Source organism: Urocitellus parryii, chromosome 3 (genome assembly GCF_045843805.1).
Source record: "Urocitellus parryii isolate mUroPar1 chromosome 3, mUroPar1.hap1, whole genome shotgun sequence".
NCBI lineage: Eukaryota > Metazoa > Chordata > Mammalia > Rodentia > Sciuridae > Urocitellus > Urocitellus parryii.
In genome coordinates, this window is record NC_135533.1 from 81,784,102 (window position 1) to 81,800,375 (window position 16,274).

A 16,274-nucleotide genomic window follows, 5' to 3' on the forward strand; every position below is an offset into this window, starting at 1 on the left:
CTTATTGAAAGGAGAAATTGTCTTATATTATTTTGATAAAAATAAATGATTTACTGCTTTGTATATGCTTTTTCTCTGTCTTGGGTAGGGAAGTTAGGTTATTCTCATAGAAGTCAAAGTGAAAATACAGTAAATATTTTTAGTCTATTATAATTTAACTTTTCCAGCCTATTTAACAAATTAAAGACATTATCAATGTTTGTCAACAAACATGTCACTTTCTCATTCAAAATTGAAAGTTAAAATTATTAATTTTTTAAAAGTTTTGGAAGGTCTATTTATTTTTTTAAATAAAAAACTGCACTTTAGAATTATGCAAAAATTTTTTAGAGATATCCACTGATTTTTTTTACACTGGTAACTAACTCTGCTATATAAAGAAAGAGAAAGCAAGAGCACAAAGTACACAGAGGGCTGATTCTGTAGATGGCAAGATCACTGAGGGTCCAACTGCATGTTCTGGGGCCAGGCCAGAAAGTCATACCAGACAGGAGAGAAGCAAGGAGCAAAGTCTTACGTATGCAGTTGACACCCTGGGTTTGTGTCAACTAAAAGGAGACTTGGGAAATTGTAGGCACCCTCTTTCTCCACAGAAAACTTAACTGAGTTTTTCCAGAAATCTTCACCATGGCTGATTTTAGGACTGCCAATAAAAGAGTTCAATGAGATAAACTTCCTATTTTCCTGTTGCCCTAATTTACCTGGCCTCTTTCCTAGAAGAAATCAGCACTCCAGGTGCTGGACACCCACTTTACTAATTTTTCACAAACATATATCTAGTATAGTAGTTTGCAGAAATGTGTAAACAAGGCCTCTGGTCTTGAGCTGGAGCTTCATAGAGATGTCTATTAAGATAAGAGAAGTTAACAATTAGGCTCAGTGGTAACAGCTGGCAGGGGGAGGAAAGAAAGGGGAGAAGAAGCTCTCCCCTTCTCAGGTGTTGTCTTTGAAGGGTTAACTTGCCCAAAACAGTGAAAAAAAAAAAAAAAAAAAGCTGCTTTTATGTGGACTTCTGCAGACTGTGAACTTCTGAGCCCCTCCCATTATATGCTGGGTATAAAATTCTGAAACTACCTGTACTCAGGGTTCAGGGGATTGATTGATTACAGCAAAAGCTGTGCCGTCTGAACCTGGCTGCCGCCAAGGAAAACTGTTTCCTGCTATCTTCGGTGCCTTGCCTTGTCTGTCCCTACAACAAAATGGAGCCTTGGTTTGTGGCTAGAATTGGTATTTTGGGATGCTGAGTTACATTTATGGCAATGGGAGCTAGGAGCAATACCAAGGTACTTAGATGGATCCAGGTTCCATCATTATCTGTGTGTCTCTGGGCACTGCACATAGCATTCTATACCTCTTTCCTTTTGAGATGAGATGATGATAACTGGTATCTCCAAATATTCTGGAGGTTTGTGTGTGTGTGTGCATGCTCTTGCACTCCACTTTTCAAATTTATTGTAGGGAAAAATTACTTTTCTACACACAGTTTTATGTTTCCACTTTGTAAAACCCAGACAACTTCAACAGAGGTCAGAATTATAAACAGTCCTTATCAGGACTAGAAATTCCCAAAGTTCAAAAAGTAGGAAATTGTAGGATGTGAGGAAGTGTAAGGAGAGCAGGAGCTGAGCAGCCAGCTATTCAAGCGGGGCTAAGCTCATCCTTTTAGCCATGCACACAGCTGCATTTAGATTCTATAGCAGGAGGGGCTTATTTTTCTTGAAACTATCTTCTAGAGGATACTAATATAACACTGAAAAGCACACTTTGGTTTGGAATGAGTCATCAACCTACTTTTTTTTTTTTTTTTTTCATCAACCTACTTAATGAGAATCAAAATGCCTAGTGGAGACAACTTCATCACATATCATCATAGAATAAAATTAATCTGAAAAATTAATGTTGTACACATTGTTGTTTTTCCAAACTGAAGGGGAAAGATGTGGAATGAACTCAGTGTGAACAGACCAATCTCATTTTTGCCTGAACTCCAAATGTTCTCAACAGCCTAACTATTGTAATAAGGAAGAAATAGTGTATAGTCTTCAGACTGTATCCATAGGACTGGGGTTTTCCGCAATAAGTGGTTTTATTTTAATTTGCCATAAACAAAATTGCAATCAGGAAAAATCAAAACCTAAACACTTTTTCTGACTCTTTGTTCTTATAGAGTGTATCAAGTTTTGTAAAAGAGAGTCTCTGCAGCAATTAACTTTCAGTGCCATAGAACCACTTTCTACATACCCATTTTTTTTTTTTTTTTTTAATGAGCAGGTTATCTTTGTTTTAGGAGATATGGCCCAGCATTCATTGTTGGTTAAGACCTGGGCACATGACACAATTGCAGGCAATGAGATAGAAGGAAAATTTGCTGGGTCCTTTGGAAGATTGCTTGGCTCTTGCAAGGATATGAAGCAGTGACTGTAGAAATAAAGAGTGAGACCAGACCCACTTTACCCCCTGCGAGAGAGACTTTGGCCAGGTCTCCATTTATCATGAGGCTTCCATAAAACCTTTCTCTAAGCTGTTCATGATGGTGGTGCCTGTAGTGACAGCTCCAGGGGAGGCTGAGCTGGAGGATCAGTAGAGCCCAGAAGTTCAAGTCCAGCCTGGGCAACATAGAGAGATGCCAACTTTCAAAAAGGGAAAAATACCAATCAGTGGACCACAATGGTGATTTGGGTCCTTTGAAATCCATTTTAGTGCAGATCCTTGGTTAGAAATTCTGAGCATTCCTCTTTATTCACTCTGTAGTTACTGTTAAGGGATAGTAAATGACTACCCCTGTGAGAAAGGATCAGGGGCCCCTCCCTTCTATTCTGGGCTTTCAACTTGAACCACCTTAGATCTGGAAACTAGATGAGGAACTGTGATTTTTCCTTCCCATGATTGATGTCAGTCTGCTGCTTGTCAATTCTTAGGTTCTTCTTTTCTATCTTTTTTTTTTTTTTTTTTTTTTTAGTTGTAGATGGACAGAATGTCTTCATTTATTTTATTTGTATGTGCTGGTGAGGATCAAACCCAGTTGCTCACATGTGCTAGGCAAGAGCTGTACCACTGAGCTACAACCTCAGCCCTATCAGGTTCTTTATGAGAGGGGAGGGGCAGTAATAAAAATCAAATACCTTTTTTTTTTTGTATCAGGGATTGAACTCAGGGGCTTTCAAACACTGAGCCCCAGCCCCAACCGCATTTTGTATTTAATTTAGACACAGGGACTCGCTGAGTTACTTAGTGCCTCGCTGAGGCACTTGTTGCTGAGGCTAGCTTTGAACTTGAGATCCTCCCAGCCAAATCAAACATCTTCAACCAAGGTACTTCTGTCTCGCCCCCTGGAACATAATGAACATCAACTTGTTCAGACTCATGTCTTGGTGGTCATTAAGTTAATTATCAATCAATAGGCTCATTTGATTAGAAGAGGCACAGATAATCTCCTTATTTGAGGTCAACTAATTGGGAACTGATTGGGAACCTTAATTATATCTGTAAAATCCTTAACAGGAGTACCTAGATTACTGTTTGAACAACTGGGAAAAGATGTGTGCACCTAGGTCAGGTGAAACTTGGAAACATTTTAATTTCACCTCGCACACTTCCTACTGTTTGGGAGTAGAAACAATGTGCTCATCAGAACTAGATGAACCTGTGTTTACCATACGGCAAGTGAATTCAAAGCTCATTTATTAGTAAGCACTGTGCTACAGTGTGGAATCGGAGGCAGGGGTGGTGTGAAGGTGGAGGCCATGCCATGGACAAATGTGAATAGTATGAGTGGCACAAGCTGTCCAGTGGAGGCCCAGAAGCCAAGGGAGAAAGGGGTAGGAGCAGAGTCCAGGATATCCAAAACCCCAGCCTGAGAGGAGGCACCAGGCAGGAACCTGCCTATATGCTGGGAGCACCCCCAGGTCTGGCTTCCTAAAGCAGGACTAAGTAAGACACAGCTAATGCCCAGAGACTCCTCAGGGTGACTGGATTTTCGCTTCCACCTTTCATATAGACCAACCCTTAGTATTGCAAGTAGAATTCATATTCATGATGAGGGCATCACCTGGGGCTTTACACAGGCATTTTTGCTCCTTCAATTTGAATCCCTTTCTAGGTAACCTCTCATTTCCCCGCCCAGCATTACGTCACTGGGGCTGGGCGGGATCCTAGGATAGAAAAGCAGAGCTGCTGGCTGAGGCAGTCTTCCCTAAACCAAGAGCTCTGGCCTCCTCTCGCTCCGAAGAGGCCTTCACCTCAGCTCCTTCACCAGCTTTGGGCATCATGCGTGAAATCGTGCTCATCCAGGCAGGCCAATGCGGCAACCAGATCGGCGCCAAGGTGGGCACGTCGCTGGGGAGTGGACCCTGCGTGACACAGGCCAGGGCAAAGGGTCCCAAGGATAAGAGTGGACTGAGGGGGGCGGGGTCTAGCGTGCGTGGCTACCAGGTGTGCCAGGGCGGCACATGAATATGGTGATGGAGCTAGGTGTGCCTTGAATCAGTGACCTTTAAATTACCTAGGGACACATCCATCCTTTGTGGGCACACTTTTCCTCATGATGGCCACTTTCTTCCTCTGCCACTCAGATGCCCTCCCAACACCATGCCTACCCTCCCTCACTCATTCCTTGTCAGGGTTAGGATCCAGAGGCCAACATGTACATGACTGGCAGTGATCTGTACACTTCAAAGCTGCCTGAGGTTTGTGCAAGGAGTGGGGCCACTTGATCCTTGGTCCTGCTAGAACCCATCCTGGGACCCATCCATCAGCAGGGATTTAGGGACATTCCTGGAGGGAAAGCCCCACTGTGCCCACTGCTTCCTACAAGAGGATCTTGGTCGCCCACCCCCTTCTCTCCCAATGTGCTTCCAGCCCATCAATCTGGGACCATATATGGCTTGTGCCCTGCAGACTTCCAAGCCCCTAGGAAGCAATTGATATGGGAAATAGACCAGCTTTCTGGTCTTAGACTGACACTCCTAACTCTCTGACTACTATTCCAAGGCCATTCTAGTGACAGGATGTTGGGCCATGGAGTTTTTTTTTTTTTTTTTTTTTTCCATTTCAGTTTTGGGAGGTCATCAGTGATGAACATGGCATTGACCCCACAGGCAGTTATCATGGAGATGGTGACTTACAGCTGGACAGAATCAATGTGTACTACAATGAAGCATCTGGTGAGTATATGCATATTAAATTTGCTTCCCATACTATGGCAGTGGAAAAGTCCTAGGTGCATAGAAATGACAAAGGAATGCATTTTTGCACATTCATATAAAATGCCAACCTCAAAAAACAGATTTCATAGTTCCTTAATAGTCCTTTTTTATTTAACGCAACTAAGCATGCACAGCATTTTTTTTCTTTTCCCTTTTTCATTCCTTTGTCTCAAATGTTGGAATCTTCTGTAATGAATTCTTCTGTGAGAACTACATAGAATTATGACCCTATCCATGTTTCTTTACCAAGCACAAGTATAAATGAGCTTTTGTTCCTGCAGGCAATAAATATGTTCCTAGGGCCATCCTAGTGGACCTGGAGCCAGGAACGGTAGACTCGGTGAGATCGGGACCATTTGGCCAGATATTCAGGCCAGACAACTTTGTGTTTGGTACGTCCTCATGGTGATTCACCTTCTTCCTGCCAGCCACACATTTCACAGTTCTCAGTGTTCTGTGCCCAGGTGAGACTATGTCCACAGATGGCCCCAGTCCTGGCCTAACCCCTTGCAGGGGGGCGGGGAGATATCTCTGGTCACTCTGGACAGCTCAGGATTTCATGTCAGCCTCTTTTACAGCAACCCCTGAAGGGAAAGACTCAAGAGCAAGAAGAGCTTCTAATGAGGCTTAATAGGCTACAGGTCACTTGATGGGACCAGGGAAAACAGTGAACCAAATTAAAGTAATGAAGGCCAAAAGCACAGCCTGTGACCAAGATTCAGACAACTGCCTAGAGTCCCTCTTTCCCTCTGATCACACTGTGCCTTCCTCTTGCCTCATCGTACTGCATGAGAGCATTGAACAATGTTCCCCTAATTGCAGAGGCAGCTGAATTTTGTTAAACATTTTCTCTTCCTCAACTTGTTTTTTTTTTCCACCTTAGGATGATCCCCAGCATTTTTGAGGTTCACTGATAACATTCAGTCTTGCAGACAGTCTTAGGTAACCAAAGCATATCTAAAAGGTTTTGTAAGACTAGTCCCACCTTCTCCACAGTGAAAATGACAGCATCCAGAATCCTTGTCCCTTTGTGTCTCATATTCTCTTTCCTGTGGTAGGCCAGAGTGGTGCAGGGAATAACTGGGCCAAGGGCCACTACACAGAGGGAGCCGAGCTGGTGGACTCTATGATGGATGTGGTGAGAAAGGAGGCGGAGAGCTGTGACTGTCTGCAGGGCTTCCAACTGACCCACTCGCTGGGGGGCGGCACTGGCTCGGGCATGGGCACCCTGCTCATCAGCAAGATCCGGGAGGAGTACCCAGACCGCATCATGAACACCTTCAGCGTCGTGCCTTCACCTAAGGTGTCAGACACGGTGGTGGAGCCCTATAATGCCACCCTGTCTCTCCACCAGCTGCTGGAAAACACGGATGAAACCTTTTGCATCGACAACGAGGCCCTGTACGACATCTGTTTCCGCACCCTAAAGCTGACCACCCCCACATATGGTGACCTCAACCACCTGGTGTCAGCCACCATGAGCGGGGTCACCACGTGCCTGCGCTTCCCGGGCCAGCTGAACGCAGACCTGCGCAAGCTGGCCGTGAACATGGTGCCCTTCCCACGCCTGCACTTCTTCATGCCTGGCTTCGCGCCCCTGACCAGCAGAGGCAGCATGCAGTACCGCGCCCTGACGGTGCCCGAGCTCACCCAGCAGATGTTCGACGCCAAGAACATGATGGCCGCGTGTGACCCCCGCCACGGCCGCTACCTGGCAGTGGCTGCCATCTTCCGAGGTCGCATGTCCATGAGGGAGGTGGACGAGCAGATGCTCAACATGCAGAACAAGAACAGCAGCTACTTCGTGGACTGGATCCCCCACAACGTGAAGACGGCCGTGTGTGACATCCCACCGCGGGGCCTCAAGATGTCAGCCACCTTCATTGGCAACAACACAGCCATCCAGGAGCTCTTCAAGCGCATCTCTGAGCAGTTCACTGCCATGTTCCGGCGCAAGGCCTTCCTGCACTGGTACACAGGTGAGGGCATGGACGAGATGGAGTTCACTGAGGCTGAGAGCAACATGAATGACCTGGTGGCCGAGTACCAGCAGTACCAGGATGCCACTGCTGAGGAACAGGGAGAGTTCGACGAGGATGAAGAGGAAGAGGTCGAGGAGGCTTAGGAACTTCTCAACCTCCTCCGTCAACTTGTTGTCCACCAGCTCCTCTATGATTGTCAACTAAGCTGCTCAGGTGTGTCTGTCCAAGTGCACTGTACTGATAATATCTGTACTCTTAATTCAGGGCTCCATACTCTCCCAATTTTCCTTCTTGCTGTTCTCAAAGTTTCAGGATTTTCTTTTTCATCAGGATAGGTTTTCTGCCTCAATGCTTTTGAGCAGTATTCCTGTTCCTTTAGTAAAGAGATGAAACTTTTTTTTTTAATCTTCTCTTTCCCAAAGTATTCAAATAAAGATATTCTCAAAAGCAATCTGGGAATGATGGTGTTCCAGAATCTTTGTGAATTTGTAGAATCTAGGCCTTTTAGGTAAGGACTTCTCTTTCTCTGAATCCTTTTGAACAATGTGTTGAATACAAAGAAAATCCAGTGCTGCTTTACCTGTCAGATAAAAAGTATACTCTAAATTGGAGGTGTTCTAAAAGAGCAGGCAGGGACACAACAGAGTTCTGCCTAAAATGTATTTGAAAAACCACAGCAGGAATTTAAGAGAATGATGGACGCTAACAATTCAACATTTTTTTAAAAAATTATGTCTTTCTACCTATTGAAAGCAGCCTCCGGTTTTAATATTCTGATGGATTAGGATCCCATTTGGAGAGAGAAAAAAGCTGGGAAGGCAGGTGAACTGAGGTATGGGGTAAGGAAGGGAGTTTCTGAGACTCTAGGATATGGTGGGAATAGGCAGCAATACAATCAGCCCTGTGCTAAGGAACCACTAAGACATGAAAGTCCTTACGGGTGGCTTCATTGTAGGAAGTGTTTTGCTAACTTGCAGAATTCAAGTGTAAGTTGTTTGCCTTCTGGCATCAGATGAAACTTTTTAAATAAAAGGTACATTAGAGCCTGGGGTTGTGGCTAAGTGGTAGAGCACTTGCCTAACATCATATAAGTAAGTAAAGGTATTGTGTCCATCTACAACAAAAGATAATTTTCAAAATATCTTTAAAAAACAACTATAATGACATATCTTGGAAAACCCTTCCCCTCCCCAACATTTCAAGAAAATCTAACTGCCATGTTTTTCCCCACAACTTGCTCCTAGGGAGACATTTTTATATTCATGGAAAGTTTATACTGCTACCTTACATGAGGGTGAAGCCTGCTAGAGGTTCTGATCACTCCATAGGTTGGTGGAAGGGGGATCAATTAACAGTGGCACACACTGTATTTGGAACTATACTAGGAACAATTTGGAAAACTGAAAGCAGGTGAGGTGATTTGGTGGATACTTCTTTTGGTGTTTTTTTGTTTTGTTTTGTTTTTGGTACTGGGGATTGAACTCAGGGGCCACAATCCCAGCCCTATTTTGTATTCTATTTAGAGACAGGGTTTCACTGAGTTGCTAAGTGCCTCACCATCACTGAGGCTAGCTTTGAACTTGTGGTCCTCCTATCTTGGCCTCCTGAGCCACTGGAATGACAGGAGTGCACCACAGATCCCTGCTTGGTGGATACTTTAAAAGAAAAAAGAAGCCAGCTAGGCTGGGAAAGTAGGAGGAGCACTTGCCTAGCACTTGCCCAGAGGAAAATCTTGTAACTGTCAGTTTTTCCTCCCAAGATCATGCAAAACTGCTAACCCAAAACACTCTGATTTTCATGGGGGGGGGGTGGGGAGGACCTGTTTTACAGTTTAGCTATTGTGAATTGTACTGCTATAAACATTGATGTGGTTGTGTCCCTGTAGTATGCTGTTTTTAATTCATTTGAGTGTAGAGCGAGGAGAGGGATAGGTGGGTCAAATGGTGGTCAAGTTTCCCAAGGAATCTCCATACTGCTTTCTATATTGGCTGCACCAATTTGCAGACCCACCAGCAATGTATGAGTGTATCTTTTCTCCCACATCCTCTCCAACACTTATTATTGTTTGTATTCTTAATAGCTGCCATTTTGACTGGAGTGAGATGATATCTTAGAGTGGTTTTGATTTGCAATTCTCTAGTTGCTAGATATGTTGAACATTTTTCATGTATTTGTTGATTGATTGTATATCTTCTTCTGAGAAGTGTCTGTTTAGGTCCTTGGCCCATTTATTGATTGGGTTATTTGTTTGTTTGTTTTTTTTTTTTTTTTTGGTGCTTAGCTTTTTGAGTTCTTTATATACTCTAGAGATTAGTGCTCTCTATCTGTGTGAGGGGTAAAAATTTGCCCACAAGATGTAGGCTGTCTGTTCACCTCACAGATCGCCTTTTGCTGGGAAGAAACCTTTTAGTTTGAATCTATCCCATTTATTGATTCTTGGTTTTAATTCTTGCACTATAGGAATCCTATTAAGGAAATTGGGGCCTAATCCCAAATGATGAAGATTAGGGCCTAATTTTTCTTCTATTAGATGCAGACTCTCTGGTTTAATTCTTAGGTCCTTGATCCACTTTGAATTGAGAATTGTGCATGGTGAGAGATAGGGGTTTAATTTCATTTTGCTGCATATGGATTTCCAGTAACATTGGTTGAAGAGGCTATCTTTCCTCCAATGTATGTTTTTCGCACCTTTGTACCCTTCAGTAGATGAATGGATAAAAAAAAAAATGTGGCATATTGTGGTGAGCCGTTTCTGTGAACTGTGGCCGCCATTACAAGATGGCGCTGGTTTCCCCTGTAGTCTGTGACAAACAACTCCTTATCAGAATGAGTTGGCACGCTGTGACTTGGCACCCTATGAGAAAAGTCCACGTGGCAGTTGTGCATTGGGGCTTTATCTGCTTTATTAAGGCTGGGGCACACGGGAGTAGTAGTAGTGGCAGTAGGAGTAGCAGTAGAAGTAGTATAGGAGTAGCAGTAGAAGCTAAAAGACATGTCAATACAAAGGCCTGAATAAACTGCTGAAAGAAGAAAAAGTATCAAGGACCTGAATAAAACTGCTGAAAGAAGATTCCTGAGTTGCGTCTTCCTTGCGGGCAAGGGGTCGAGACAGCATATATACACAATGGAATTTTACTCAGCAATAAAAGAGAATAAAATCATGGCATTTGCAGGTAAATGGATGATACTGGAGACGATAATGCTAAGTGAAGTTAGCCAATCCCAAAAAAACAAATGTTTTCTCTGATATAAGGAGGCTGATTCGTAATGGGGTAGGGAGATGGAGCATGGGAGGAATAGACGAACTCTAGATAAGGCAGAGGGGTGGGAGGGGAAGGGGGGGAGCAGAGGCTTAGCAAGGATGGTGGAATGTGATGGACATCATTATCCAAAGTACATGTATGAAGACACGAATTGGTGTCAACATACTTTATATAGAACCAGAGATATGAAAAATTGTGCTGTATATGTGTAATAAGAATTATAATGCAAAAAAAAAAAGAAAGAAAGAAAACCCATTTATCCCATTTTAGAAAGCTTTAAAAGGTGGTAATGGGTGAGCTGCAAGCTCCTTCCAGCTGCTAAAGCTGGTAGAGGACATGCCCAAGCTTTACACAACCAAGCATTTGGGGATGGGGGTGGACATCTCAAGGAGAAGTTCCTTTTCTCAAATGCAGTCATGGCTAAAGCATTAGAAATAAAAGCGAGGTAGCTTGAGTGGACTGCTTCTGCTGGGCACCCTGGATTGTTGCTTTCACCTGGTGTGTGGAGGACAAAGCCTTCTCCAATGTGCTGGAATCCTAGGACTCTGGCTGGAGGAGCCTTCAGACTGAAGTGAAAGCTTTCTTTCCATAGCAGCTACAAGTAAACCAGAAGTTCCATCAATGGGTTAAATGTATGTGTTCTATGGAGCAGGACATGGCTGGTCTCACCAGGATGATCTATCCTGGCAGGTTCTATCATCTCCCTAAGCCACTGTCCTTCATCTGCAAAATGGGGGCAATCATAGTTTCTTTCCCATGGTTTTATTCCGGGGACAATGAGAGGATGCATGGAAGGTGCACAGCATAGTGTATCTGTAGGCACATAGCACTTGAGTGTCACCTCTGCTATTGCACCTTAGAAAAGTCCTTATGATGATCAGCTCTTTGATTATATATTCTAACTTATGAAAGTCTTTATGAAGGTTCTGCTTGCTTGCAGCATACTGAAGAACTGCTCTGACTCGAGAGCAGAATTGATTTACCCTTGTTGACTGAGACAAAACCTCCAATTGGTAGATTTTTTTCCCCAAAGAAAGAGTTTGCAAAATGTGAATAAGATTTGCCTAGAAAGGGTCAGACTCCACTCTTTTGGAGTCTTTACCAAAGACTTGCCTTTGTTAGCACTGCATAATTCTGTTTGAAGTTCATCCTAAGCAAAGTCTTGTGCTGACTGCTTTCTTTTCAGAGAATGCAATTAAAGTAGCTCCTTGGAACAGTAGGATAGCCAACAGAGGGAAAAGTCACCAGGGCATTAGGAATGGGCAGGGCAAACTCACTGCCCCCCAGGCAGGAAGAGGACTAGAAGTGGAAGCTCCAAGAGTCATCCTTCCCTCAATGTCTACCTCCAAGTAACCTGGCTTACCTATTCTTCACATAAGTGAGAAAGGTCAAGGTTTCTTTTCCTAGGTCCATTCATGTCACTCCAACTAGTGTACAGCTCACATTGGCCTGCCCTAATAGGCAAGGTCTATCTTAGCACTGGTGGCCAGACTTGAAGAGCCAAAGAAGCTGCAGGAGAGGCCATTACCACCCTTCTGAAACCCAGAAAATGGACAAGGTCTAGTCCAGTAACACTCCTCACTGCCAGTCTGGCAACACATCCTCCAGTAAATCCACCAAAGTCCCAGTCCCCTGTGGAAAGGAGCATGCCCCCATCAGCCCTTCCCTGCTGTGATGGTTAACTTTGTGTCCATTTGAATGGACCTCATAGTTCCCAAATATTGGATCCAATACTGTTCTGTGTCTGAATGTGTTTGGGGGTGATGACAGCATTTGAATCCATAGAGATTTCCTTCCCTAATGTGAGTGGGCCTTGTCCAATCTGTTGAAGGCCAGAATGGAATAACAAGGCTGAATAAGAGAGAATTCCTTCTGCCTGATGGCCTTCAACCTATCCACTTTTGTCAGCCTTGGAACTTGGCCTAAAACATGGGCTCTTATTAGGTTTTGAGCTTGCCAGCTCCAGAATCCACTATAGAATTGCCTCTTCTGATTCTCTGTCCTTTGAACTCAGACTAGAGCCACCCAATTGGCTCTGCTGGATCTCTAGGTCGATGATTCACGGTGTAAAAATTGGGATCTGTCAGCTTTCCTAACTGTATGAGCCAATTCCTCCTAATCTGTCCCTCTCTTTCCTCATACACACATCCCCTACTGGTTCTGGTTCCCTGGAAAACAGACTCCAATACCTCTGCTAATAATGGTTCTGAAAGCTGGTAGAGAGAGCAACCTGCCCCTGATGTCATGCCAACAATTCATTAATGTCTCCTGTCACCTGCACCCACACCAGCCTTCCATCCAAAACAACAGCAGCAACAACAACAAAAACCCCAGCAGTTACTGTGTGACTGTGTGTTGTGCTCTTTTTTGTCTTCAATGTACCAATGCCTCCTCATTAAAACCTCATAAATAGTCCGATTTAGGTGGAGGGCTCGGTGGGCAGCAGTGGTGGCCTTAGGGAGGCCGCCACGCCAAGACTGGGGACAGGGGACCAGTTTGCGTGTGCGCCAGGCACAGCAACAGCCTAAACGGCCCCCCCCGGGGGGCGGGGCAAGATGCCCCAGGGCCAGGATGCCCGGGGGCGGGCCTCTTCCGGATTGGGCGGGGCCGCGGGGCTGGGTCGCCCACCGTCCGGGGCAGGAAGCCTCGGCCGCCTCAAGGCGGCGCCACCTGGCGGCCCTTGAAGAGGCTCCCCCGGGGAACCCCGCCTGAGGGAGGTCATGGCAGCGGCGAGAATGAGGGAAGCCGCAGAGGACGGATTAGCGGAAGGAGGAGGGCGAGGAGGAGATCCAGGAGCACGGCCGGGCCGGAGCGTTGGCTCCCCAGGTGGGAGCGGCAGTGCCAGGCCCAGGCAGAGCAGGACCAGCAGCTGTCCCCTGAGCTGTAGGAGGCGGCGGCCGCCGCGAAGCCTGAGCACAAGCTGCACCAGCTGTGGCACCTCTTCCAGGACTTAGCCACCGCAGTGGCCCAGCTCTACAAAGACCCCGTGTGTCAGCAGCCAGCACTTTCTGTGTGCTCCCTTTCAAAACGCAACTGCAGCCGACACCAACCTCTACCAAAAAAGCGTGGAGACCCATCAGCCAAGTTTTGATTTTGGAGTTCAGATTGCTATCAGCGAGGCAATGAGGGTGCGCTGGCTTGGGATGAAAAACGCAGAAGAACCAGATTTCATCAGCTTCCTGGGTGGAAAGTTACCTCCAACACCAAACTCTAGAGCTCCCCAAGACTGACTGGAGTGTCCCCAAACTGAGTTACTTCAAAGGAAACTTCTCATCTGGAGAGATGGATTTGTAACCCTTCCTGGAGGCAGGAGCTCAGCATATTTCTGTAGAAAATTAGTGAAGAGTGTGCCTGTGGGCCCATTTTCACGTTTAGGTTTAGATCCAGATAGATTTTTTTTTTCCTATTAGAGTCAACACTTGCTCTAGAAATGTTGAAATAAAATGTAAGAATATTGAAATAAAATGTAAGAACTTAACTGCAATTTTTGACTGTTAGATAGCCTATCCTAAAAATATTTTTATAAAGTTTGAGCTTACTGGGGTTACAATAACAATTTTTTTTTCAACACTGAGTAGAGTTTGTTGCTTTACACTTTCATGTTGTACTTGTTTTCTTACACTCTTGAGTCACGGGAAGTTCTTATGTCTTAGAACTCTGTTATGGTTATAGTTGCTTGGAAAGCCTGCTCCATGACAATTAAGTACAACAGGTAATTGTTGGGTTAGTTCTCATGGGAACTGGGAACTGCCTTTGACACCCTTCATTATCTAGTGTGCTGTCCAGAATGAGAGTTGATGAGCCAAGTGAGAGGGTAGATGGAAGAGTCATCGATGTTCCTTCTGCCTGTTGTCCCTCAGGTCCTCCTTGCTTTATAGTCAGGATCACCAGAGATGCAGCTAGTGGACAGGTCCATTACCACCTCCCCAGCCAGATGTGTCATCAAAAGACATTCTCAGTTAAGGAGCTTAGTGTTCTTGGAGAAGCCAGGGCAATGCTGTCAGTGATAAGTCTGTTGCTCTCTGCTCTTTAATGCAGACTTCTGTATAGAACTGTAGACTTAGCACCTGTACTATCGCATGTCAAAATTGATGCTAAAACCCAGCAACAAAATAAGAAGACTTGGTTGAAATCAAGATGAAAACCTGGATCACAAACAGAGACTAAGCAGGTAGAGGTAACTAGTGAGTTAGATAATGAGTCCTGTTAAAAGGTAACATTTCTGGACCATAGAAACTTTGTTTCTAAAACAAAGTTAACCTGCACACAAAAAGAATGGGAAATGTAGAAAGTGCTTCTATAGCACTGGAAGTTAATTCCTGCAGAGACTCTTTGACAAAACTTGATTCTTTTCTATGCTCTTAATCAGAACAAAGAGTCAGAAAAAGTGTTTAGCTTTTGACTTTTCCTGCTTGCAAGTTTGTTTATGGCAAGTTAAAATAAAAACCACTTATTGCAGAAAAACCCATGTTGTATGGATGTAGTCTTGAGACTATATACTTATTACAATAGTTAGTCTGTTGAGACCTGTCGCGGGCCAGCCATGGACTATATGTGAACTATGAGCATGAGTACATGAGTGGACTGGACTGATGTTGCCTGTTTGGGCTGTGCACATATGTGTCCTTTTCACTTGCTCTGCCTATGATCCCCACACAGCACCTAAGACTGGTGTGGCCTTCCAAGATGTCAGTCAATCTGCTGACAAGATATCAGGAAGCTAGACTTAACCCCTTGAAAGCTGACCAAGCTTATTGGGGTGGAAATTACTGAAGTGTCTTCCCCACAATAAAAAGGGACTTTAGAATGTCCTCCTCCTCTTTTGTCTACCTCCCAGTGGGAGCTGGAGCAGAGGAGCCATCACTGAGGAATCCCAAGAAAATGGTATTTTCTCTATCTCGGTGTGGTTATTTCTGCCAAATTCACCTGGAGTGGCCCTGAGTGACTTATTCGCATGTGGTGGAAGAGAATATTTGGAGTTCAGGCAAAAATTAGATTGGTCTGTTCACACTGAGTTCATTTCACATCTTTCCCCTTCAGTTTGGAAAAACAACAACGTGTGCATAGTTTGTTTAGATTAATTTTATTGTATGATGATATGTGATGTAGTTGTCTCCACTAGGCATTCTGATTCTCATTAAGTGGATTGATGACTCATTCTATGCTAAGGAATGCTTTTTGGTATTATACTAGTATCCTCTAGAAGATAGTTTCAAGAAAAATAAGCCCCTCTTGCTATAGAATCTAAATGCATTCGAGTGCATGGCAAAAAGGATGAGCTTAGCTCCCCTTGAATAGCTAGCTAGGAAGTTTATCTCATTGAACTCTTTTATTGACAGTCCTAAAACCAGCATGGTGAAGATTTCTGGAGAAACCCAGTTAAGATTTTCTGTGGAGAAAGGGGGTGCCACTACAATTTCCCAAGTCTCCTTTTAGTTGACACAAACCCAAGGTGTCAACTGCATACATAGACTCTGCTTCTTGGTTCTCTCCTGTCTGGTATGACTTTCTGGCCTGGCCCTAGAACATGCAGTTGGACCCTCAGTGATCTTGCCATCTACAGAATCAGCCCTCTGTGTACTTTGTGCCCTTGCTTTCTCTTTCTTTATATACACAGATAGTTAGTTACCAGTGTAAAAAAAACCAGTGGATAACTCTAGAAAATTATTCCATAATTATAAAATGCAGTTTTTTATTTAAAAATATAAATCGACCTTCCAAAACTTGTAAAAGAAAAAATTAATGATTTTAACTTACAATTTTGAATGAGAAAGTGACATGTTTGTTAAAAAACATTGATAACATCTTTAATTTGTTAAATAGGC

General features: G+C 44.1%; 1 protein-coding gene and 1 pseudogene across 1 annotated transcript; both read left to right on the forward strand.

Moving 5' to 3' along the window:
• The first annotated feature begins 4,266 nt into the window (after positions 1–4,266).
• On the forward strand, positions 4,267–7,329 carry LOC113178288 (tubulin beta-4B chain). Its single transcript, XM_077796740.1, has 4 exons — positions 4,267–4,323; positions 5,054–5,162; positions 5,486–5,596; positions 6,263–7,329. Exons 1-4 carry the CDS (start codon positions 4,267–4,269, stop codon positions 7,327–7,329), a joined length of 1,344 nt encoding a protein of 447 aa, XP_077652866.1.
• Positions 7,330–13,004: 5,675 nt separating this feature from the next.
• LOC113178289 (HUWE1-associated protein modifying stress responses pseudogene) lies at positions 13,005–13,788 on the forward strand (annotated as a pseudogene).
• The last annotated feature ends 2,486 nt before the right edge of the window (positions 13,789–16,274 follow it).